The sequence below is a fragment of the Sceloporus occidentalis genome, unplaced genomic scaffold (assembly GCF_023333645.1).
Source record: "Sceloporus occidentalis isolate IW3139 unplaced genomic scaffold, rSceOcc1.0.p SCAF_1, whole genome shotgun sequence".
Classification (NCBI taxonomy): domain Eukaryota; kingdom Metazoa; phylum Chordata; class Lepidosauria; order Squamata; family Phrynosomatidae; genus Sceloporus; species Sceloporus occidentalis.
The window spans coordinates 120,405,542-120,429,404 of NW_028316981.1; the positions used below are offsets into that span (position 1 = coordinate 120,405,542).

Genomic DNA, 23,863 nt, shown 5'->3' on the forward strand with positions numbered 1-23,863 from the left:
AATTCTTTGTTGCTCGTATTGCCTCTCCGTAGTCCTTTAACAGTTGGTCTAGGAGAGTCTTGTCGTGTAAGCGAAGGTGTTTGCGCCAACGGTACTCTAGCCGTCGCAGAACTCGCTTCCTTGCCCGGAGGTCTTCCGTATACCAGGGCTTACGCTTGGAAGCGGGCCTGAGAGGGCGCTTGGGAGCGATCCTGTGTATAGCCCTAGAAAGACCGGTATTCCAAATACCGGTGAGGGCATCAACAGAGTCGCCGTCATTTCCAACCGTGAGCCCCTCTAGGGCTTCTTGGAACCTCTCAGGTTCCATCAGCCTTCGAGGGTGGACCATCCTAACAGGTCCACCACCCCCGGGGGGGATCTGGGCAGAGGCCTTGAGTTTCACCTCTACCAGGAAATGATCCGTCCATGACAGGGGGGAAACATTAACTATTTCCACCCACGGATTCTCCGCCTCCGAACAGAAGACCAAATCGAGGGTATTACCCGCACAGTGCGTAGGACCCTGTATCAGCTGGGACAGGCCCATGGCCGCCATGGTCTCCATGAATTCCCGAGCCGCACCGGATGGAATATAGCTGGCCGTGAGGGAGATGTTGAAGTCAGCCAGGACAAGAAGCCTGGGTGCCTCCAACATCAGTTCAGCGACCAGCTGTGTCAGCTCGTTAAGGGAGTCCGCTAATGCACGGGGTGGCCGATACACTAACAGAATCCCTAGACTGTCCCTAGCCTTTAGGGTCAGGTAAATACACTCGATATAGGAGGTCTGTCGGATGTGGTTCCTGGAGAGGGACACGGTGTTCCTATGTACCAAGGCCACTCCCCCCCCCGCCCACCTAACCTGCGCTGGTCCTTCACCGAGTACCCAGCTGGCAGGGCCTGAGCCCACACAGCGTCCCCTTCAGGCCCCAGCCAGGTCTCGGTAATGCAAGCCAGGTCACAGTTAGAGTCCTCCAGCAGATCCTGGAGAATGTGGGTCTTGTTGTTAAGAGACCTGGCATTGCCCAGGAGCAGCGACAGGGTTTGTGGCACGGTTGGAGAGACCCTCAGGTCCTTCAGGTTGGGAGGGGGACAGGAAGGCGAGATAGATATGATGCATCTATCACGCCTTCCCCTGGAACGCAAGTCCCTTCTCCCACCGCCATACCTCCCCCTGCCCCACACAACCTCAATTGGAGCTCCGCCCCCCAAGGTGTTATCCCCGGCCCAGGCATCCCCCGTATCCCTATCCTCCCCCCACCCCTCTATGGCTACTGTTGGATTATTGAAGTCCTTTCTATATGGGGAAAGTGGAGAAAATACTCATACACCTGAGCCCTAGGCTTGATCTCACTATATAGACATATGTGTATAAGTAATGTATCATCTGGGCACACCCACTGCCATGTACAACAATTGAATTGATGTGCTCTACTGTTAAATGAGTTGTAGGCCTCCATGAATGGGAGGAAGATCAATTCGTCTCCAATAGCTCTGGAAGCATACTTTTGTCTTTTGGGTACAATTTTACCCTCATGGGCTGGCATAGGAAGGGGATTAATTAGAATTGTTAAAACAGCCTACAATTTTTCTTGAAAGGGAGTGGTGATTGGGAGAGTTCAGTATAAGCTCAAACCCATTAGTGATGTTTGACTAGGAGGATAAGAGATGCTTACCACACATTTATTTCACACCTGGAAAATAATTTCTTGCTGTGGAGATCTATAGAGATAAATAGCAGCAACTGTTTCATATTTACTGGGACTATGAGCTATGGCTAGAAGCTGGTACAGAGAATTGGAGTAAAGTATCTACAGTGTGAATACATATGAGGATGGGCCTCAGATCTGGTTGCTGGTGTGTGCTAGACATGATTTATATTCCCTGCCCTTTGGTTTAAGTTGTTCAGTATTTAGATTTATTTGGTTCAGTTTTGCAGTTTGTTATTCAGTAGCTCTTTCTAATGAATGTTTTTAAAGCCATTTACATTTAATTACAAGTCAAAACAATGAAGGACTATCCAGAGATATTCAGAAACACTGTTTGCTTGTTTGGCATTAATTGACTTTTCAGGGAAATCTAAGACTGTCACATGTCTGCCTACTGTACTACTTTCTCACAGCATTGAAAACCTGACCTATAGGAAGTAGGAACTTGACTGCACACATCAGTGACACCTGGTGTGTGTATGGGGGGGACTGCTGAGGAGGGGGAGACATCAGTGACCACCTTCCTCACTGCTTGCCCCTTGTGACTCTGTAAATGTCTTGGCTCCCTCTCTGGGTTGAGCGCTGGGACTGCAGTGAAGTCATGAGGCACTAATCTTATCTGTAGTGGAAGAAGGATCCCACTGAGTGATTTCCTTAATGTCTTGTGAAGAAGAGGCTGTATCAGTCAATCTATTACTTTCCCATCATGTCTCAGTGCTGACCTGCAGGAAGTTGAAGAAGCCACTAGGAAATCTGAGCAGGTCTGATACAAATACTTTTTCCTCTGCCCAGTGGTGTCACTGGGCAAAGGAAAAACTGTTTGCATCAGAAATGCTCAGATTTCCTAGTGGCTTCTTCCACTTCCTTTAGGTCAGGGGTAGGCAACCTTTTGGAGCCGGGGGCTGGGTTGCTGTCCCTCAGACAACTGGGGGGCCGAAGCCGGGGAGGTGGAGCTTCTACCCCCTGGGGGCGGGGCCGCGTGCTGGGGGTGTAGCCTCCACCCTCCGGAGGCGGAGCTTCCACCTCGGGGTGGAGTTCCCACCCCTGGGGGCGGAGCTTCCACCCCCAGGGGCCAGGCCACATCCTCTTTGCCGGCTCCTGACGGGGCCCCAGGCCCTGTCAGAGGCCGGGAAAGAGCCGGCGGGGACCGCCAGTGCTGGAGGCCTCCCCGTCTTTGTCGGCCCCTGACGCCAGAGGCCCGCCGCCGCCGCAGGAGCCCTCCTGAAGGGCACCAGCGATGGCAACTGGCCTCTGAGGCGCCCGCTGCCGCCGTCGGAGCCCTCCTGGAGGGCCCCAGCGATGGCAAATGGCCTCCCAGGGGCCCGCTGCCGCCATCGGAGCCCTCTTGGAGGCCCCAGCGAAGGCAACGGTCCTCCCAGGGGCCCGCTGCCGCCGCCGGAGCCCTCCTGGAGGACCCCAGCGAAGGCAACGGGCCTCCAAGGGGCCTCCTGTCGCCGCCGGAGCCCTCCTGGAGGGCCCCAGCGAAGGCAACAGGCCACCCAGGGGGCCCCTGCTGCCGCCGGAGCCCTCCTGGAGGGCCCCAGCGACGGCAAAGGGCCACCCAGGGGCCCCCTGCTGCCGCCGGAGCCCTCCTGGAGGGCCCCAGCAACGGCAAAGGGCCACCCAGGGGCCCCCTGCCGCTGCCGCCGCGGCTGCCCATCACAGCTTTTCGCCGCTCTGGGCGCTGCCATTTTGGGCGAAAAAATGGCGGCGCTCATAGCGGCCTCTGGGGCTATGGGCACCGCCATTTTTTCGCCCAAAATGGCAGCGAACTCTCGCACGACCTTGCCGCCATTTTGCCGCCCAAAATGGCAGTGCCCAGAGCGGCGAAAAGCTGCGATGGGCGGCTGCGGCGGCGGCAACAGCAGCCAGGGGCTGGTCGCCAGGCCTCCGCGGGCTGCATCCGGCCCATGGGCCGGAGGTTGCCGACCCCTGCTTTAGGTCATCACTGAGACATGATGGGATTTCCCAGTGGTGTCACTGGGCAGGTGCAGGGGTGCACACCAGACCCAGGAGTGGGTGGTGGGTGGGTGTCACCCATCCTGTGGGGTGTCACATGGTGCGGTCCACACCCCTACATCTACCCCAGTGACACCTTTGGGCAGATCAAAAACTTTATGCATCAGAACTGTTTAGCTTTCCTGGTGGTTTCTTCCACTTCCTAAAGGTCAACCCTGAGATGTGATGGGAAGTAACAGATTGACTGATTCGGCCCATCCTTCAGAAGACATCAAGAAAATCATTCTGCAGACCAGATATAGCCCTGGGGCAACTTCTTCTAGCCCTGTTCTGCCCTCCCCACCACCGGTCACACACAGGTCTTTGTCAGATTGGGGAAGTGGCAAACTGAAAGTGAAAGTGCAGTAATAGAGTCCAAAATGAAACTGAGGTGAGGTAAGGCAATGTCTAGTCTGTTACAGGAAGTACCCTAATATTCATAGACTGAGGGTATATCCACACTGCAGAAATAAAGCAGTTTGATATCACTGTAACTGGCAGGACTGAATGCTGTGGAATTCTTGGATTTGAAGTCTTATAAGAGGCTTAGCTTTCACTGTCAAAGAGCTCTGGTGCCACATCAAACTACAAATTTCAGATTTCTATAGCATTGAGCCATGGAAGTTAAAGTGGTGTCAGACGGCATTATTTTAGTTGTGTGGCAGCAGCCTATGCCTTTTCTGGAAGCTTTACACAGATCAAGGAGCATTACATGTCCCAACCTGGTCTGTGGTTGTTAAAAGCCTTTTTTGGCTGTGGTGGCATATTAAACTGCATTCATTTTTATTTTTATTTTTTTGCATTGTGCAAGTGCTGTCACTGGAATGGGCATTGTAGCCACGGTTTGTTCCAAGACCTAGTTTGTTGATTGTAGCCTGGAATGAATCTGTGCCATGTCCCAGCAAGGACTGAGAGCTGGGAGCCCCCTGAAGAGGAGTTCTTTCCAAGGAGCAGGTCAGAGAGTCCTGTGGGAGGATAGGTTGTTTTGCTCATTTACTGTAGGTGTTTTCTATGTTTCTATGTAAGGGCACCTGCAGCTCTGCCTCTCTTCTTTTGTACCCTGCCTCATCCCTCTTGATTGTATGCTTTATAAATGAACCCATAGTCTATGTGCCAGATGATTTAGAGCTCTCTTGTGTTTCACAGCACTTCAGCAGATGCTGCCAATATGTATTAACGATTTTCTTTCTAATTGTGGGGTATTGAAACATTAAATTTATATGTAATACAACAAACTACTGTATATATTTTACATAAGCATGCCTCAGAAAGAATGGTTTTATTTAATTTTTTTTAGAAAAGAAAAGCAGTGTTTTGGAAGCTAATTTGGGCTTTGGAAACACCATTGGGTGTGGGTATTTAACCTTGTTTGTAGATTCTTTACTCTAAGTCCAATGTTATTAGATTTTCCCTCACAAATGCTAGGTTTGGAGGATAAATTTGTTGAGCTCGTATTTTAATGCCAGCTTTCATAATTCACACTTCTCATACTAGTGTGCAAACCAAAATATAGTTAACCACCAATGTTGTTCTTCATAGAATCATAGAATTGGAAGAAAGCTCAAGGGCTATCCAGTCCTATCCCCAGCCATGCAGGAACTCACAATCAAAGCACCCCCAACAGATGGCCATCCAGCCTCTGTTTAAAAACCTCCAAAGAAGGAGACTCAACCACTCCCCAAGGGAGTGTATTCCACTGTCAAACAGCTCTTATTGTCAGGAAGGTCTTCCTAATTTTGAGGTGGAATCTCTTTTCTTGTAGTTTACTACTCTGGGTCCTATTCCCTGGAGCTACAGAAAACAAAGTTGCTCCATTTTCAGCAAGACACCCTTTCAAATATTTAAACAGAGCTGGAAAATAACCTCTTAACCTTCTCTTCTCCAGGCCAGACATATCCAGCTCCTTAAGTCTCTCCCCATAGGGCATGGTTTCCAGACCTTTCATTGTTTTGGTCTCCCTCTTCTAAACACACTTCAGCTTGTCAAGATTTTTTGAACTGTGGTGCTCAGAACTGGACAGAGTATTCCAGATGAGGCCTGACCAAAGCAGAATATAATGGTACTATTACTTCTCTCGAGCTAGACACTATACTTCTATTGATGCAGCTTTTTTAGCTGTCCACATAACACAGTCTACTCATGTTCAACTTGTGGTCTACTATGACACCTAAATCCTTTTCACATGTACTGTTTTTAAGTCAGGTGTCTCCATCCTATATATGTGCATTTCCTTTTATCTGCATAAGTATAGTACCTTACATTTCTCCCTGTTGAAATTCATTTTGTTAATTTTGGTCCAGCCTTCTAATCTATTAAGGTCATTTTGAATTTTGATCTTGCCCTCTGGGGTATTAACTACTCCTCCAAATTTGGTGTCATCTGCAAATTTGATAGGTATTTCCTCTGTTCCATCATCCAAATTAATGATAAATATGTTGATAGCAGTGGGCCCAGGACAGGACCCTGTAGCACCCCACTTACCATCAGGATGAAGAGGAGCCATTGTTGAGCACTCTTTAGATTCAGCCGATCAACCAGTTAGAAATCCACCTAACAGTAGCACTGTCTAGCCCTCTTTTTACTAACTTGTTTGCAAGAATATTGTGGGAGGACCTTGTCAAAGGACTTACTGAAATCAAGATATTCTACATCCACAGCATTCCCTTTATCTATCAAGCTAACTATTTTATATATATAAAAAGAAAAAGAGTGTGCCTTCAAGTCATTGTGCGCCTTCAAGTTGTTTCTGACTTCTGGCGACAGTATCATGGATTTTTTTGGGCAAGTTTCTTCAGAGCAGAGTCACCATTGGCATCCTCTGAGGATGAGAGTGTATGACTTGCCCAAAATCACCCAGTGGGTTTACATGGCCAAGCCGGGATTTGAACCCTGGTCTCCAGAGTCATAATCCAACACTCAAACCACTACACCACCAATATTCATGATGAATTTTTTAGTGTAGTCCTCTCATTGCAAAATACATGTTAGGAGAAAGTCCACCCAAAATTAAAATATTATAATTGCACAAAATTGCATTATTTCAGAAATGTACTTGGAAAATGTGTATGTGAAGGAAACTTGTATACACAATTATGATAATACAAATGTGCGTATGCATTATGTTGCAGACTTTTTAAAAAAAAGTATCACAGATTGACTTGATGCTGAAACACGATAAACTTTAAACTGGAAAATTCAAAATCAGACAGAAAGTGACACTGACAGACTTGTCAATCTCTAGCAGGTGCTGAACTGGAAATTTGATGGGTGGAGAGGAAGCAGTTTGGTTATGACAGGCAATTTGGAAGGCCAAAACAGCTGAAAGACAAAGGAATTAGTTGCATAGAGATATAAGACACAGCCTAACATGGTATCATAGGACTTGTCCCATTAGCTGTTTTTCTTCCAGGGGTTAATGCAGGGTCTCTAGCTTTTAAGGCAGAAGCTCTGCTTATCATCTGCTATCTGATCCATTTTTAAATAAGGGAAATGCCATGGAATGAACCGGGGACCTTCTACCATGGACAACATGTACACCATTGGTGAGCTACGAACTCCCTTCCTTACCACTTCTTTGCTTAAAACAGCCTTCTCCTGAAGGATTTGTACAGAGTTTGAAAATGTTACTTTTTTGGACTACAGCTTCCAAGACCCTATCCTGTCTTACATGAATAAAATTTTAAAAGATGTCTATGTGCAAGCAAATATTAATAGGTAGACACAGATGACACCACAGTAGGAATATTATGGAATCCTTTGTGTGGTCTTGAAAAGCTTTGTGTTCTTTAAAATGTTTGTATTTCCCTGTATAGTCATGCAGTTTTAACAGATTTCCAGCTGCAATTAGTTGTAGAACATAATATGCCTAATCCTGGAAAGATTCTCCAAAAGGCCATTGAGCCTTCTAAATCCCATTTCAAGCTATAGAGCCTTACGCAAGATTTCTTCATGTGGCAAATTTGCCCCCTGAGATTCCACAGAAATGGATGTCTCCCAGCACAACAGCCCCAGTAAAGCCCGACAGATGCTTAATAACTTTAAAACACTGCGTCTGTTTATTCCTGTATAATTGGGATCTGTGTATCAGTGCTAGAGACTTTTGATATTATTGTGAGTGACATTCTCAGATTAAAATGCTGCTTTTACGAACATGTCATTTGATCTCTCAGTAATTGCATTTCAGTTCCATATATCTCTTGAATACTTGTTAAATCCCTAAAAGGGATGTTTTCTATGTTAATTAAAGCTCTAATTAAATGCTTATTTGAAAGACAGTATCTCTCTCCCAGAAATTTCAAATTTGGGGGCATGGGGGGATGCTTTTTGAGAGAGGAAGATTGTGTGCAGACAGAGGTGTTATCATTCACCCAGCACTTCCAGATCTTTTGTGCCACAAACTGTCAGATGGAAATCAGATGGATTCTTAGAGGTGGAGGCTGAACGCAAAACAAAAAGCATTTTTAATAACCTGTAAATATGTAATCAGTGTTGTGAAAGGCAAATGATAAATCTCCCTTTAATAGCCTGACTGTGTGATTATTAAGAAGTTCACTGTGAATTACAGGATGCAGACATTTGAAAACCTTTTATTCATTTAGACTCTCTCTGAACTATGAAGAAGTATTATTAAGAGCTGACATTTTTATAGTGTAACTAACAGAATAGAAAGTCTGCAGTGTTATACCCACTTACCTGGCAATAAAGCCTGTTGAACTTAATGGTACGTACTGAATAGACACATATAGGATTGCATTGCAAATACTGTATCCGTGGCATGTAAAGGTGGTGCAAGTGTATTTTTTCAGTCTAGATGTGTGCAGCACAGTGTTGATACATTGTTGTTGCTGTTGTTGTTGTGTACCTTCAAGTTGTTTCTGATGTATGCTGATCCAAAAGCAAACCTATTAATGGGCTTTTCTTGGCCTTCCTCTGAGGCTGAAGGAATATGAATTGTTCAGTGTCATCCAGTGGGTTACCATGATTGGGGAGGGATTCAGACTCTGGTCCATAGTTGTAGTCCAGTGCTCAAACCACTATGCCACACTGGTTCTTGTTGATACATACTGCAGCTTTTTAATGCTTGCACCTATTACAAATGATACTTTTATGGTATTACCCATAAGTTAAATTGTACCTGCTTTTGGGAAGAATATTAATCTGTCATAAGCATGAACATGTGAAATAGCTTTGTTTAAAAGTGACATGCTCATTGGTGACAAAAGCAGAAGAAAAGTACCCTCTCCCTTTTATGAGGATATTGTTGTTATAAGATCTCATAATTTCTAAAAAACCAAAAACAAACTAGAGATCCAGATGATTTTGGGGGGTACCAACCTGTATAGTGAAGTATTCAGAGGGATCTGTGAATGTTATACTGTTGTTTTTGTCTTGCTTGTTTGCTTAGTCTTTTCTGAAACAAATATTATTCCCGTGAGTACCATTTTTCTTTATTCCTATTCTCTCTTCCCTTAATAATGTCTTCTAGCTTTGTCAGTTAGGGATAATTCACCTCATAGGGATGTGGAAGTTTCCTTGACATACTCCTGTTGGGTCAAGATAGTATTTCTGGCTGTGGTTGCAGTGCAAGGGTAATTGTAATGGTTGTTTTCTACTAGATGCTATAAACGCAGTAGCTGTAGGAAGGAATTACTTTCCCCATGTTCCACTAGGCAGAAAAAAATGTGATATTCATTTGGGTGGTTTCCCCTGTCCTTCCACATAAATCTCTAAATTTCCTATGGCACCTTTTCTTTGATATTAGTCCAGCCACTTTCTGTTTCATTTGCTCATGTGTAAGATTCAGCATCTTTGAGCAATGACTAGTGAGAAGGGTATACTGTTCTACTTCCAATTTCACTTCAAAATGGTATTTTTTAGTGACACATGGTTTCAGTTTGATGAATGCTGGTCTGTTCAAACTAACCCTTCATCTTGCTTAGGATTCTTGGGCAATGGCTTTGTGCAGTATTTGTCCAGGTTAATATTTCATTTGTTCAGTAGACTTACTTTGAATTTGAGTAGTCTTGACATGGTCTGAGACAGCTTGTCACTGATCATCTGCGTAATAAGCAGTATGAACAGATGTCCAAATACAAAAGCATCTAGCTCAGCCATAATCTTACTGAGAAAATATGGTTGTGTTCCCAGGCTTTGAGAAAAATCTGTTTGATAGCTCTGATCTATATCTTTTAGCAGCCCTATAAGTGGCTTGCCACCTTAGCCAAAGGCTTTTTTCTTGTCATGGACTTCTCATTCCTTCTGATAGGCCAAAATATGGTCCAGAGGCCAAGGATAAAGAGATCAGTATCTTGGATGAATTATATTCTGTACCTTAGAATCATTACACCACTGAAAAATACCACTGTGCTGTCCAAAGTGTTTTATTGACTAATTCCAAATGGGCATTTCACTCAGTTTTTTAAAAAAGGTATCCTAGCCTTCACTACAGTCTGCTTTCCTTTTTATTTGCAGCTGCTTACACTGTTTTTTAAGGTCCATTCCAAAAAATGTGCATGTAGCAAACCTATATCCAAACCACATTTTTAAAAACTACCATATATACTCATGTATAAGTCTAGAAATTTTAGTCAAGAAATTGACCCCAAAAAACTGAGTCACTTTATCCACGGGTCAATATAAGTACTGCACTTTGACTCTTATAAAAAAAGAACCATCTCCTGGTTAAAGGCAAGAGTATAATCTGTCCTGGAAGCACTGATCCCCCTTTACTCTCTCATCCATCCAGCCTTTACTGTGAGCTCAAACTGTTATGCCTGCTAGAATTTTGTAAGTTCTTTGGCATTGTTTTCCTTTGCTTCATCCTTTAGACCCTTTGTTACATGATCTTAAATTTTACCCTTGATTTATCCATAGGTCATATCAAAATCCATTATTTTGGCCCCCAAACCTGCTCTCGACTTACACATAAAGTTGACTTATACTCAAGTATACACAGAAAGTTTTTAGTACCTGGGAGACAAAACTGGCTCCAAGGTGCTACTTAAGAGTGGAAGGAAATATGATGCTGATGCTGATCATAGGACTGTTCCCTAAAACAAGAACCCCATGGCAAGTTCCCCCTTCTCCTTTTTTAATATTTAGGCAAGAAAGTGTAGGTATGATACACTTGAGGAATCTGGGGCCATATTGAACTGGAAGATTGTAAGAGACAGTCCAGAGGCATATTTTTCCCCATTTTGATTGCAAGCCCTGTATCTGAAAGAGTCAGAAATAGAGAGTAGTGGGTAGGAAGATAAGTGCTGATATCTCATTGCATGTTTTCCTTATCAAACATAGGGCTATGAGGTGTGATTTTGCTTTACCAATGATCAACATAATATCCTGTTAACACTCTAGGATGTGGCAGTCTTTCCAGATGCAAAACAACTTTCATTTCCTTCTTATCTTTTGCTTCCTATATTTAGCCCCACTCTGTTTTTAATCGTTGGTGTTTTCTTTTTACTTTGTTTCCTGCTACATCTCTTATTTGTTTTTTCAATATTGCTTGTATGAACTATTGTAAACCTCTAAGAGAGTCATTCTGTTCGTCATCCTCTTGTTTTCTGTCAGGAATTGAGAAGTATGACACAAAAACATTATTGTACAGTCAACCCTCTGTTTTCGCAGGGGATCCGTTCCACCCCACCCCCCATGAAAATGGAGTTTTGCATATATAGTGCGCCCGCATCATATGCGGGTGCCTTTTACGCAGCTTCCAGCTTATGCTGGAAGCCCCGCACCATTTAATAATAATAATAATAATAATAATAATAATAAAATTTTATTTTTATACCGCTATTCCAGCGATCACAGCGGTGTACATCAAAGAGTAAGACAATTAAAACATCAGCATGACAATAATACAAAGTTAACAATTAAGAACAGTAAAAACCAACAACACCCTATACAAGTGGCTGTGTAGAATGGAATACACAAAAACATTGCCAAGGGGAAGAGAATGACCACAAGGCTCACGGGGGGAAAGCCTGGTGGAACAAGAACGTCTTCAAGTTCTTCTTGAAAGCATTGAGGGAGGTGGAAGTACGGAGCTCATTGGGGAGGGAGTTCCAGAGCTGAGGGGCTGAAATAGAGAAAGCCCTCTGAGCTGATACATATTGAGCGTCTGGAACTCTTAAAAGATGTCTTTCACCCGACCTGAGAGTGCGGGGTGGATTGTATGGGGAGAGGCGGTCCTCCAAGTACCCTGGGCCCAAGCCATTTAGGGCTTTATAGGTGATAACCAACACCTTGTATTCGGCCCGGAAGCGAATAGGCAGCCAATGGAGATCTTTTAGGACTGGTGTTATATGGCTGGCCCTGGAACATCCAGTAACCAGCCGAGCAGCCATATTCTGCACTAATTGAAGCTTCCGGGTTTGGTACAAGGGTTGCCCCATGTAAAGAGCATTACAGAAATCTAATCGAGAGGTTACCAGAGCATGTACGGTTTCAAGGTCCCCCCGGCCAAGGAAGGGTCGCAGTTGGCGTATCAGCCAAAGCTGATAACAGGTACTCCTGACCGCCGCATCCACCTGAGCAGTAAGGTGAAGTGACGAGTCCAGAGCACCCCCAAACTGCGAACAGAGTCCTTCACAGGGAGCATGACCCCATTTAGGACAGGTGGAAAAATTTCCTTACCCGGGCCAGTAGAGCCAATCACCAGTACTTCCGTTTTCTCTGGATTCAGGCTGAGTCTGTTTTCCCTCATCCAGCCCATTACCGACTCCAAGCAAGCATTAAGAGGAGAGATGCCATCCCTAGTTACTGCATCAGTTGGAGACACAGAGAAAACTATTTGGGTGTCATCAGCGTACTGATAACACCGCGCCCCGTGTCTCCGGATGATCTCTCCCAGCGGCTTCATGTAAATGTTAAATAGCATAGGGGACAAAATCGCTCCCTGAGGGACCCCAGATGTCAGGGCCCTCCTATCGAAGCGACAGTCCCCCAGCTCCACCATCTGGAATCTGCCCGAGAGGTAGGAACGGAACCATTGCAAAGCAGAGCCCCCGATACCCAATTCCCTCAGGCGACCCAGAAGGATACCATGGTCGATGGTATCGAAGGCCGCTGAGATGTCCAAGAGCACTAACAGGGACACGCTCCCCCTGTCCATACCCAGACAGAGATCATCAGCTAAGGCGACCATAGCAGTCTCAACTCCATAGCCCGCCCGGAAGCCAGTTTGAAATGGGTCCAGATAATCCGTCTCATCCAAGATCCCTTGAAGCTGAAAAGCAACTGCCCTCTCGATCACCTTTCCTAAAAATGGCAGCAGCGAGACAGGCCGATAATTGTTCCGAATTAGGGGGTCAAGGGAGGGCTTTTTCAACAAAGGTTTAACAATGGCCGTCTTCAAAGTTGATGGAAACTGCCCATCCTTGAAGGATGTATTAATAATACGGTGCAACATATTAGTCACAACCGTTCCCCCTTGAGCTGTCAGCCATGAAGGACAGGGATCAAGAGAGCAAGTCGTCTTCCTAACACTTCGAAGAATCTTGTCCACATCCTCAGTACAGACAGACTCAAAGTGATCCAGTTTAACCAAGTCCATGGAGGCTCTGGACACCTCTTCTCTAGATTCTGAACTAATAATGGAGTCGAGATCAATCCTTATCCGAGAGATTTTATCTGCGAAGAAGCTGTTAAACTCGTCACAGCAGGCTTTCGATGGTTCCAAAATAGGGTTCAGGGGAGGAGGGAGTTGAGTAAGCTCCCTCACTACCCTGAACAGCTCTGCCGGATGCGACTCCGCGGACGCGATACGCGCAGAAAAGAACGAGTTCTTCGCTGCGATTATCGCCACCCCGTAGTCCTTCAAAAGAGAGTCCAGGAGTGTCTTGTCGGCTAAGGCCTGATGTCTCCGCCATTTGCGCTCTAGTTGTCGCAAAACCCACTTCCTGGCCCGAAGATCTTCCGTATACCAAGGCCGTTTTTTGGAAGCAGGTCTGAGAGGACGCTTGGGAGCGATACTGTATATAGCCCTGGAGAGATCAATATCCCAGATATTTAATAAATGGTGTGCGCAACCACGGCACTTGCATCGCCACACCGTCATGTGCATGAGCCCTATTATCCTTAATGGGACTCAAGCATAGGTGGAACTTGCCTTATGTGGTAGGGTCTGGAACGGACCCCAGGGTAAGGCAAGAGACCACTGTATTTAAGTCCCATTAGCTTGAATAGGCATGCGGCTGTGAGAGCGTGCTCGTGTGTGGGCACACGCCTCGGGCACCCCCCCCATTATTTTCCCCTCTGGTCATCCCTTGCACATAAGTGAGGGATGCGGGTTCAAAAACCGCGAGAAAGAAGGGAGGACTGTATACTGAATCAATGTAGTGGTGTGGCTCCATCACAGGCATTTGTTGTTGCCAGGCTACCTAGATTAGTTAGCAGTTTGGGAATATTAAATTTTGGGGTTTTAAAATTCTCAACCTTTGTTTCCACACAGCCATTCTTGAGAAGCCACTGGAGAAAAAGGCTGGGAGGAATTATGGACCTCCTGGCACTAAGAAACTTATCTACTTCATTGATGACTTGAACATGCCTGAAGTTGATACCTATGGGACAGTTCAGCCTCATACTCTCATCCGGCAACATCTGGACTATGGACACTGGTAAGCTATAGTGGACAAAAGCTGTGACAGTGTTAGAGTCACAGTGATATATTTTGTTTTGGATGTTACTTCTGATTCCAGTTAAGATGGATTGGAGGGATCTCAGTGCAGCCAGAGGCCACTCCCTTTATTGGCCATGTGGGCACTAATGAAAGATAATAATGCAATTACAACTCCATTAGCAACAGAAAAATAACTTCCCTTGGGATCCAGGCTGTCTCCATCTAACCATATCAGGACATATTAAAATTAACACTGTCCCTTTTCTTCTCCTGTATGATTTGTAACAGCTTTGCCTGATGAAGAAGCCAGTGAAATTTTGACAGTTTGTACAATGCATTTTGTGCATTTTTGTTGGCCAATAAAGTTATCATTGTTTTGTTGATTTTGAATTGTGTTGTGTTTTGCTGCATGGCCAACACAGTACCCCTGGATATGCCTACATATTGTCAATGTCTTTTTTCTGTGTTTTTTTTAAAAAACAATCATTCCTTCTGTATATGCATTAATTTCCTATTTTAAAATAATCTCAACCAAATATACTTTTATAAATATGTATTTTAAAGTGCATTTTGATACATTTGTCAAATATCACATTGCAACATTTAGACTAAAAGAAAATCTGTTGGATAGTTAAGTTATGGTCTGTATAAGTTTGGGGGAAAGGGCTGCTAGTTTGAAAGCATGTAAAAGTGCAATTAGATAAATAGGTATCATTTTGGTGGGAAGGTAACAGAGTTCTGTACTGTCATGCTGGCCACATAACCACTGGAGTTGCCTTTGAAAATTGCTGGCTCTTCGGCTTAGTAATGGAGATGAGCACCACTCCCTACAGTTGGTTACGACTGGACGTTCATGTCAAGGGGAAATTGTTACTTTTACCTTTAGTAGAAGCCTGTACACTGTACAGGCCTCTACTAAAGGTACATCATTGTACCCAAAGCAGACATACAGCAACTCCTTTCAAGTAATTTACTATATTGTTCTGATAATGACCTTTGAGGAAGTTTTTCTTCCTAAAAGAGGCATCAGTCACTACTATTTGGCAGAGACACAGTATGAACAAATATTGTCTGTCTTACTTTATGCAGAAGAGAACAGTAGGCATTAAGAAGGGATAGCTTGGCCTGGTTACTTATTTTCTAAGAGAGAGAGGAGAACAGTGCAGCCTTGGACAAATTCTCAGGTCTTTTATGACACTTAGTCACTGTTTGCAAGGGGACAAACATGAGGTGACTATGCAGTTAAAAGTTTCAGTGCATGAGCACTGTTTGTGATGAACATAGGCCTGATACAGACAGGCCAGAATAAAGCTGCTTCGGGTCTCTTTGGAGGTATGCTGTTTAAATGATGCATGGGTCCTAAGAGTCCAGAAGCTGTGCCAAAGCTGCGCTCCAGTGCTAAGGATTGGAGCGTGGCTTTGGCGCAACTTCTGGACTCTTAGGACCCATGCATCATTTAAACAGCATACCTCCAAAGAGACCCGAAGCAACTTTATTTTGGCCTGTTTGTATCGGGCCATAGACTTTATGGGCTCATGGTGGCTGCACAGTGCTCCAGCAGGAGCTTTCCTCAACCTGGTGGCCTCCACACTTTTGAGATGGAAACTTCCATCCCCAGCTCTAGATCATTATACTCATATATAAATAGTGTAATGGAAGTATGAGGTGGTACCTGAGGTCAAGTGCCTGTTGTAATAGACGTTATGCAGACATATGTGAATCCTAACCTCATTCCTCCAAATTACACTGTCTGTGCTCGAATATTAATTGAAAACAGCTGGGATACAGCAGGTGCCCAGTAGCCATACTACATCCTGCTGGAGAGTTGGCACAGTGTCTAGCAAGCACGCTGCTGTTTGTTTGTTGCTAAAAAGTTGTGGTTAGAATGATAAATTCTTTTTTCCTCCTGGCAAAGGTATGACAGAAACAAGCTGTCCCTGAAGGAAATCATGAATGTGCAGTACGTGTCATGCATGAATCCCACAGCAGGCAGCTTCACTGTCAATGCACGCCTACAGGTATTGCTTTTTGCATAGCTGGGAGAAGTTCACTGGTGGCTTTTTTTTTAATCTATGGAAGCATTAGACCCTTCACTACTTTATACATGCTTGAGCTATGCCCCTGTGAAGAAGACAGGTTTCAAGAACTGAAAACTTTGAAAGAAACTTATATAGGAATTATCACAAATAAAAATGTGAGTTAATTAAAGTAGAGCATATTTTTCTGATGTGAACATAGCCCATGTACAATCCAGTCACTCATTTCTCCCTTCTTGAATGTTTTAGTCCAACCAGAATCTGATTTCTTAGTGCAGTTCCAACATAAGGATGGCCTGTTCCGGATGGGCATAAAATACGTGCTCTGTGCGTACTAGGGTTAGGAAGGGGCGTCACTTCCTGACACCCCTAACCCTAGTATGCGTGGAGCACGCACAAAATGGCGGCAGCCATTCCACACGGGGGCCGCCATGTTGACGTTGTGGGTGCGTAACGTCCGGATGTCGCGCGGCGGAAGTAACGCTGCAAGTGCGTGACTAGCGCCTCGTGGTGCCACTTCCGTGCCACAAAAAGAAGCACCATTTTGGCGCTTCTTTTCGGCTGCGCCTGGGAATCGCACAGTTCGGCTGCTGCGGTTCCCGGACGCAGCAACCGGCGCCACCAGCAGACCACCGCTTTTAGGCGGTCTGTAACACGCTGATAATCCAGCACCATAGATAGTGGCAAGACTCTTTGTCATGGGATAAACCGAGTGCTGTCTGGTGAAGCTGTGGAAAGTTTTTCCTTCCTTATTTTAACATACACTTCTTCAGATTCCTGGTGACACTTCTTATATTGATAGGAATTGGGGTTTGGGGTGGTATGGATATTATGGATAAATATGCAGGTACATCTGAAATTTTCCCTAGACACGAGGCACCCAAATAGCAAATTGTGTTGGGCATCTTTCTTTTATGAAATCCTCTCCTGCTTGTGTCACTAGACTTTTCAGGAAGAATGTCACTTTTTTTAAAAAAAATATTTTGTTCCAGTTCAGTGCTTTGGCAATTTAAAAGTATAAGAATCATTTTGACTGGGCAGGAGAGGAAGGCTACGATACCCAAGAAATCTCATGATAAAGTGGTTGGAATTTGAATTGGGATGTTTCCTGTTCAGATACTGTAGTGTTCTTGCAAAGTCGCTGTCTTTCAGTTTCAGTCTTCCCTATTCTTAATCTATAGGGGATGACAATAGGATTGTAGAGATTTCTGAAACAGAATCCTGTTGGTATACTACACCAGTGTAACAATGCCAGTGTAGGTGGTCATTTGCTGCTGTTAGCTGCTTACAAGTCAGTTTTGACTAATGGTGACTCTATGAATGAGAGTCCTCCAAGTCATTCTGTCCTCAACAGCTTTGCTCAGGCCTTGCAGACTCAAGGCAGCTGTAGTTTCCTTGACTGAGTCTATCCATCTGGAATTGGTCTTCCTCTTTTCCTACTTCCTTCAACCTTATGAAGCATTATTGTCTTTTCTAGTGAGCTATATCTTGTCATGATATGGCCAAAGTACAATCGCCTCAGTTTAGTCAACTTGGCTTCTAGGGAGAGTTCATGCCTGATTTTCCCAGGATCCATTTATTTGTCTTTTTAGTAGTTCATTGTATCCTCAGAACTTTTCTACAGCATCACATGTCAAATGAGTTGATTTTCTTCATTTTTCACTGTCCAGCTTTCACAACCATACATAGATACTGGATATATGATGGCAATGGACCATCCTAACTTTAATATTCAGAGATATATCTTTACACTTCAGAATTGTGTTTAGGTCCTTTATATTGCTCTTCTCAGTCCTAGACTTCTTATGATTTCTTAACTGAAGTCTCCATTCTGATTAATGACAGAGCCAAGATATGGAAAATCTTGGACTATTCCAATGTCTTCATCATCTATTTTAAAGTTATGTAAATCCCCTATGGTCATTATTTTTATTTGCTTAATGTTCAGCTGTAAACCCACCATTCTTCAGTAATGGTTCCAAGCATTTGCTATTTTCTACTAGTATGGTGTCATCTGCATATCTTAGATTGCTGATGATCCTTCTCCTGATTTTCATGCCCCCTTCCTCCGAGTCTAATTTTGCATTCTGTATTATATTTTTGACATACAAGTTAAACAGATAGGATGATAGGGTGTAGCCTTGCCTGACCCCCTTACCAATTGGAATTCATCCAATTTCTCCATATTCTGTTCTAACAGTAGCCTCTTGTTCTGAGTACAGGTTACACATCAGGGTAATCAAATGTTGTGGCACACTTATTACTTTAAGAGTGATCCATAGTTTTTCAGAGCTATATGATCAAAGCTTTACTATAGTCGATAAAACACAGGCTGATTTTTCTTTTGAAATTCTTCAGTATGCTCCATTATCCAACATATGTTTGTGATATGATCTATAGTGCCTTCTTTCCTGAACCCATTTTGGGCATCTGGTATTTCTTGCTTCATATATGGTAGCAGTCTTTGTTGTAGAATTTTGAGCATCACTTTGTTTGCATGGGAAATTAATGCAATGGTCCTGTGGTTACTCAATCCCTAGTGTCTCTTTTCTTTGGGATCTATCTATCTATCTATCTATCTATCTATCTATCTATCTATCTATCTATCTATTTCTATTGTGCCTTTTCCCCAGAGTGGGACCTAAGATGACTTCCAGAAATTAAATATGTGTACGATAAAATGTAAAAACAATTAAAATCACCTAATAAAATACATGTTCTTCATGTCACCTGTTCTCCTTATTTCTGCACCCAAGTTATTGAACAGTTGCATTCAGACTTCTTGCTCCATTTCAGTCACCTTTCACTTTTGCTTCTCTTCTGTCCTGTGCTGCTTGAAGAGTTTCTTCTGTTATGTGTTGAGGCTCATCTTTCATTTTGGTGACATGTTGGCGGGTTACAGACCGCCCTCAAGCGGCCGTTCTCCCGCCGCCGCCATTCGCTGCGGAGGGAAGCCCCAGCGGCCAGACCGCGAGGCTTCCCGGTGCCGCGAAAAAGGAGCTCCGAAATGGTGCTCCTTTTCAAAACGCGGAAGTGGCGCCTTGAGAGGCGAAGTGCGCCCTCGCGGCGTCACTTCCACCGCGACACATCTGGACGCTATGCGTCCAAGATGTCAAAATGGCGGCGCCCATGTGGATGGGCTCCGCCATTTACGATGCGCTCCGCATGTGTTGGGGCCAGGGCCGGTTAGGAAGGGGCAACTCTTCCTAACCCTAACATGCCCCTTCCTAACCCTAGCACACACGGAGCGCATCGTAAGTGGCGGTTTGTAACCCGCCATAGTGTCTTTTAGCATTGATCTCTAGCAGTGTCCAGAGTTCATCTAGTTCCTGGTCAGTTAGGCTTGATAGTGCAAATCTATTTTTCGCATTGTCTGTAAATTTTATGGGGATGTTCTTCAGGCTGTACTTTGGCATGATGGTTAGTTCAGTGTTATTTTTTAGTTTTACTCTGATTTTTACTATTAGTAGTTCATTGTCTGTTCTACAATTTGTTATGGTTTAGTTTTTACACAAAGAATGGAGCCTATCCATCTTCTGCTTCCAATTATGTAATCTGTTTTCCATATTGGCCATCAGGTGATGTCCTGACAGTCACTTGTTGGGTTGTTTGAAGAATGTGTTTGCCATCAACAAACTGTTGGCCTCGCAAAATTCCTTTAGCTGGTTTCCCACCTCATTTCTTGATCCAAGGCCAAATTTTCCAATAATCTTCAATTCAAAATTCCTGTTTGTGTCTTCTATAGCTCACTCACCACAAGTACTGCAATACATTCCATTTCTTGTTTTACTATGTCTAGTTTCCCCTGATTCATGGTTTTCATATTCCATGTTCCTGTAGTATGTGTTGTGCAACGTCAGATTTTCTTTTTATCTCTGAGCAAGTCAACAGCTGAACTTCTTTTTGGCTTGAGTCCAGTTGCGTCATTAACCACAGCACTACTCATAGTTCTCCTCTGCTCTACCTCAGTGACTTGTTCTTTCTTTTTGGATGGTCTCATCATAGGGTGTCCATAGTAAATAATCTTCAAAAGGGAAATTACATGCCTCCTTCTGTGCAGTACTAACAAGTGTTAGCTGTGGCACCATTACTGTTGTCTCTGAGAGATCCTGTGCCACTGTCACCCTTTACTACTGCTTATTTCTGAGTGCATCGACATACAGCAGCAAGGTAGAGAGGAAACTCCACTGTCTGTAGTTCTGTCTTACTCTTCTTGGGAGAACAGGAGGAGAAAAGCTGAGGGTGGCTGCCTCTTGTCATCCATAGATGAGAGTCAGTGCCCTTTTGCCCAGGCTTTGTTGTGCTCCCTTCCTCCAGCTTCCCCAGCTTTGAAGGTGACATGACACCTTCTTTAAATTTCAAACCAGTAAGAACAAGCTTCCAGACACTCAGCAGAGGCTTGTTCCTATGCCTGCTCCACTCCAAGTACCTCTATATAGGTGGTCATAGCCAGTGGGGGAAAAGGGGCCATAGGTTCTGCAGCCAGGAAGGCAGGAAGGCAGACACAGGGGAAAGAGACTACTTGGAGCAAGCAAATTTTGTCTTCCTCCTCTTGCCAGTATTGTGTGATCCTAATTCAGCTACTAACATAGTGCACCGGCAGGATTAATGACAATATATAAGTTGAAATTTGAACACACTCTTTAAAGAGTGTGTTCAAATTTCAACCTATACATTGTCAGTAATTGTGCCGGTGTCAGTAATCCTGCCAGTGCACTATGTTAGTAACTGAATTAGGATCACACAATACTGGCAAGAGGAAGAAGACAAAATTTAGCTTACAGTTGTAAACCACTTAGACACTGCTTAGGCGGTATGAAGCAGTAGATAAATGAAGCTTGCTTGTTTGTTTGTGAGGAGGGCGGGGGAACTCATTTTTAAAAAAATAAATAAAATTAATCAAAAAATCGATAGAATGGTTTAGCAACTACTTACCTTTGCAAATAGTTGCTTGACCGTTCTACGATTTTTCGATTATTATTTTTTAAAAAAAGAACCCAAAAAGGCAGCAGAGGGGTGTGTGTGTGACATCTCTGGGGAGGAATGGTACACACCCCTCTGCCATTTGTCCCTCCCCTTAGAAAGAATTGATTCTGATCTGGCATTCTCACTTATTGGACACGCTTCAGAATCGATTCTTCTGAAAAGAACCGCAAAAAAACTATTATCAGGAAAACCTGTTTTTTGTTTGCATTTGTCCTGCTTTGTCCCAACTGGAATTAATCCAATGAGGATAGGAATCAGTTTCAAGTGGGAACGAGGGTTATATGCCCCAAATAACGATTTGCTTCAAATTGTTGTGGGAATGACCCCAAATACTCCATCTCTCTAGAACTCAGAACTATTTAACTAACTTTAATTTTCTTGGTGTTTCCCATTTGTGACTTTTGAGAAATCACATGTTCTGGGAGGTATTAAATGGCAAATGCTGCTCTGAATCTTCCGCCCAGGACCACCATCTGCACCTGTGTTTTTTATTTGAATTTGTTGTCATGTGCGCCCCCCCCCCCCTCCAAATTGGCCAGTGTTCCCTCTTGAGTCAGGTTTGTGAAAACTCTTAGACCTTTCTTACTCTTAGGCCAATGGAAGTGTTGTACCAATGAAGGCACTTATACCCCAAATTCACTGTCTTTTGGTTCCAGTGCAATTTACCCACCGATTCTTATTGTGTTTTCTTCCATGCAGCGCCACTTCAGTGTCTTTGCGCTTTCATTTCCTGGGTCAGATTCTCTGTCCACCATTTATAGCACCATCCTAACACAGCATCTAAAGCGGGAGAACTTCTCTGGGGCTGTTCAGAAATCATCCCAGCAGTTAATAAATCTGGCACTTGCCCTTCACCTGAAAGTGGCAGCAACATTCCTTCCAACAGCGGTCAAATTTCATTATAACTTCAACCTAAGAGATCTCTCCAATGTTTTCCAAGTAAGTAACATTTCCTCTTTGGGAGTTCACTGCTTCTTCCTGTGGGATATGTGCTCCTTTAGCTAGATAGGCCCAAAAATTAAAGGAAGCGATACTGGCTGTATCATGTTCTAACATCATGTTCTTTACTAATACCAGTTCCAAAACATAAAAATAAGAGGTTGCAATACCCACCGGAATAAGAGGCTGACCCAATGTTTGATGAATTTGGTTAATTTTCCTGTTATTTGTATACTGATGCTGTGTGCTTCTGTTGAATCTTGGGCCCATTCTGCACGGGCGTAAAGTACGTCCCCAGGACGTACTAGGGTTAGGAAAGGGCGTGCTTTACGCACGCCCCTAACCCTAGTACGTCCTGGTGACAGACAAAATGGTGGCGCCCATTCTACATGGGCGCTGCCATCTTGACGTCGTGGACGCGTAGCATCATTGGCCACTTGTGGCGCCACTTCTGGGGTGCAAAAAGAAGCCACTTTTTGCGGCTTCTTTTTGTTGCGTCCGGGAACTGCGCGGTTTGACTGCTGCGGTTCCCGGACGCAGCAACCGGCGGCGCCGGCAGAGCACCCATTTTGGGCGCTCTGTAACATGCCATAGAATCCTAGAGTTGGAAGAGACCACAAGGGCAATTCAGTCCAACCCCCTGCCATGAAGGAACTCTCAATCAAAGCATCCCCGACAAATGGCCATCCAGCCTTTGTTTAAAGACTTCCAAGGAGGGAGATTCCACCACTTTCCAAGGGAGCGTGTTCCACTGTCGAACAGCCCTTACTGTCAGGAAGTTCCTCCTAATGTTGAGATGGGATCTCTTTTCCTGGAGCTTTCATCCATTGTTCCAGGTCCTGTTCTTTGGAGCAGCAGAAGACAAGCTAGCTCCCTCCTCAATATAACATCCCTTCAAATATTTAAACAGGGCTATCATATCACCTCTTTTCCTTCTCTTCTCCCGGAAAAGAGAAAAAGAGACTAGGCAGCTAGCTGCATCCAGTTAAAATTATCCACAAACTGTACAGTTTTTCTTTGGTACTTGGATATGAATTTACTGTGACAGAAAGAGGAGAATGAGCCACGAGCCCCTGCCTAGGCTGAAATGAGACATGTGGAGGTCTAATGAGAACTTGTGCCCCACTTTGCTTAATCACTGTTTGATACCTTTGGGAAAAATGTTTGAGATTTCTACCTTATTATCTGCACTGAATAGCAACGTAGAAGATTTTAAAACCAATTAGCAGTAAATGTGTTAGTATCATAGAAAGCTCTGATTGTCTTTCCACCTAGTCAGATGAAATATCTCACAGAGTCATATGAAGTACCTCTTATTTTCATGCTAGCAGGAAAATAATGCCAAAACTAGTTTGGGGCTATACATTTCTGTTTTGTAATTTACTTCATGCTAGACAGAAGCTTCTTTTTTAACTTCTAATGTGAATGTAAATGCAGAAACATTTAGAAAAGTGGCCCTTTAATATCCCCATTAATTCTAGGCAGGAAATCAAGATGTTCAGCGTTTAATGGCTTTGAGTATCAAGGATACTTGAAGATTGCTCTTACAACTGCTGTTTTCTAGTTGACTGAGAAGCATATGATACATAATATGCATA

The 23,863-nt window shown here is 44.1% G+C and overlaps 1 protein-coding gene across 1 annotated transcript in view; it reads left to right on the top strand.

Annotated features, from left to right (window-relative positions):
• LOC149322050 (dynein axonemal heavy chain 9-like) overlaps window positions 1-23,863 on the top strand; it is a 261,190-nt gene that overhangs the window by 42,450 nt on the left and 194,877 nt on the right. The window contains exons 11-13 of the mRNA XM_089533794.1: window positions 14,137-14,302; window positions 16,220-16,322; window positions 22,026-22,265. Of these exons, the coding sequence (XP_089389920.1) occupies window positions 14,137-14,302; window positions 16,220-16,322; window positions 22,026-22,265 (509 nt within the window). The remainder of the gene's footprint in view (window positions 1-14,136; window positions 14,303-16,219; window positions 16,323-22,025; window positions 22,266-23,863) is intronic.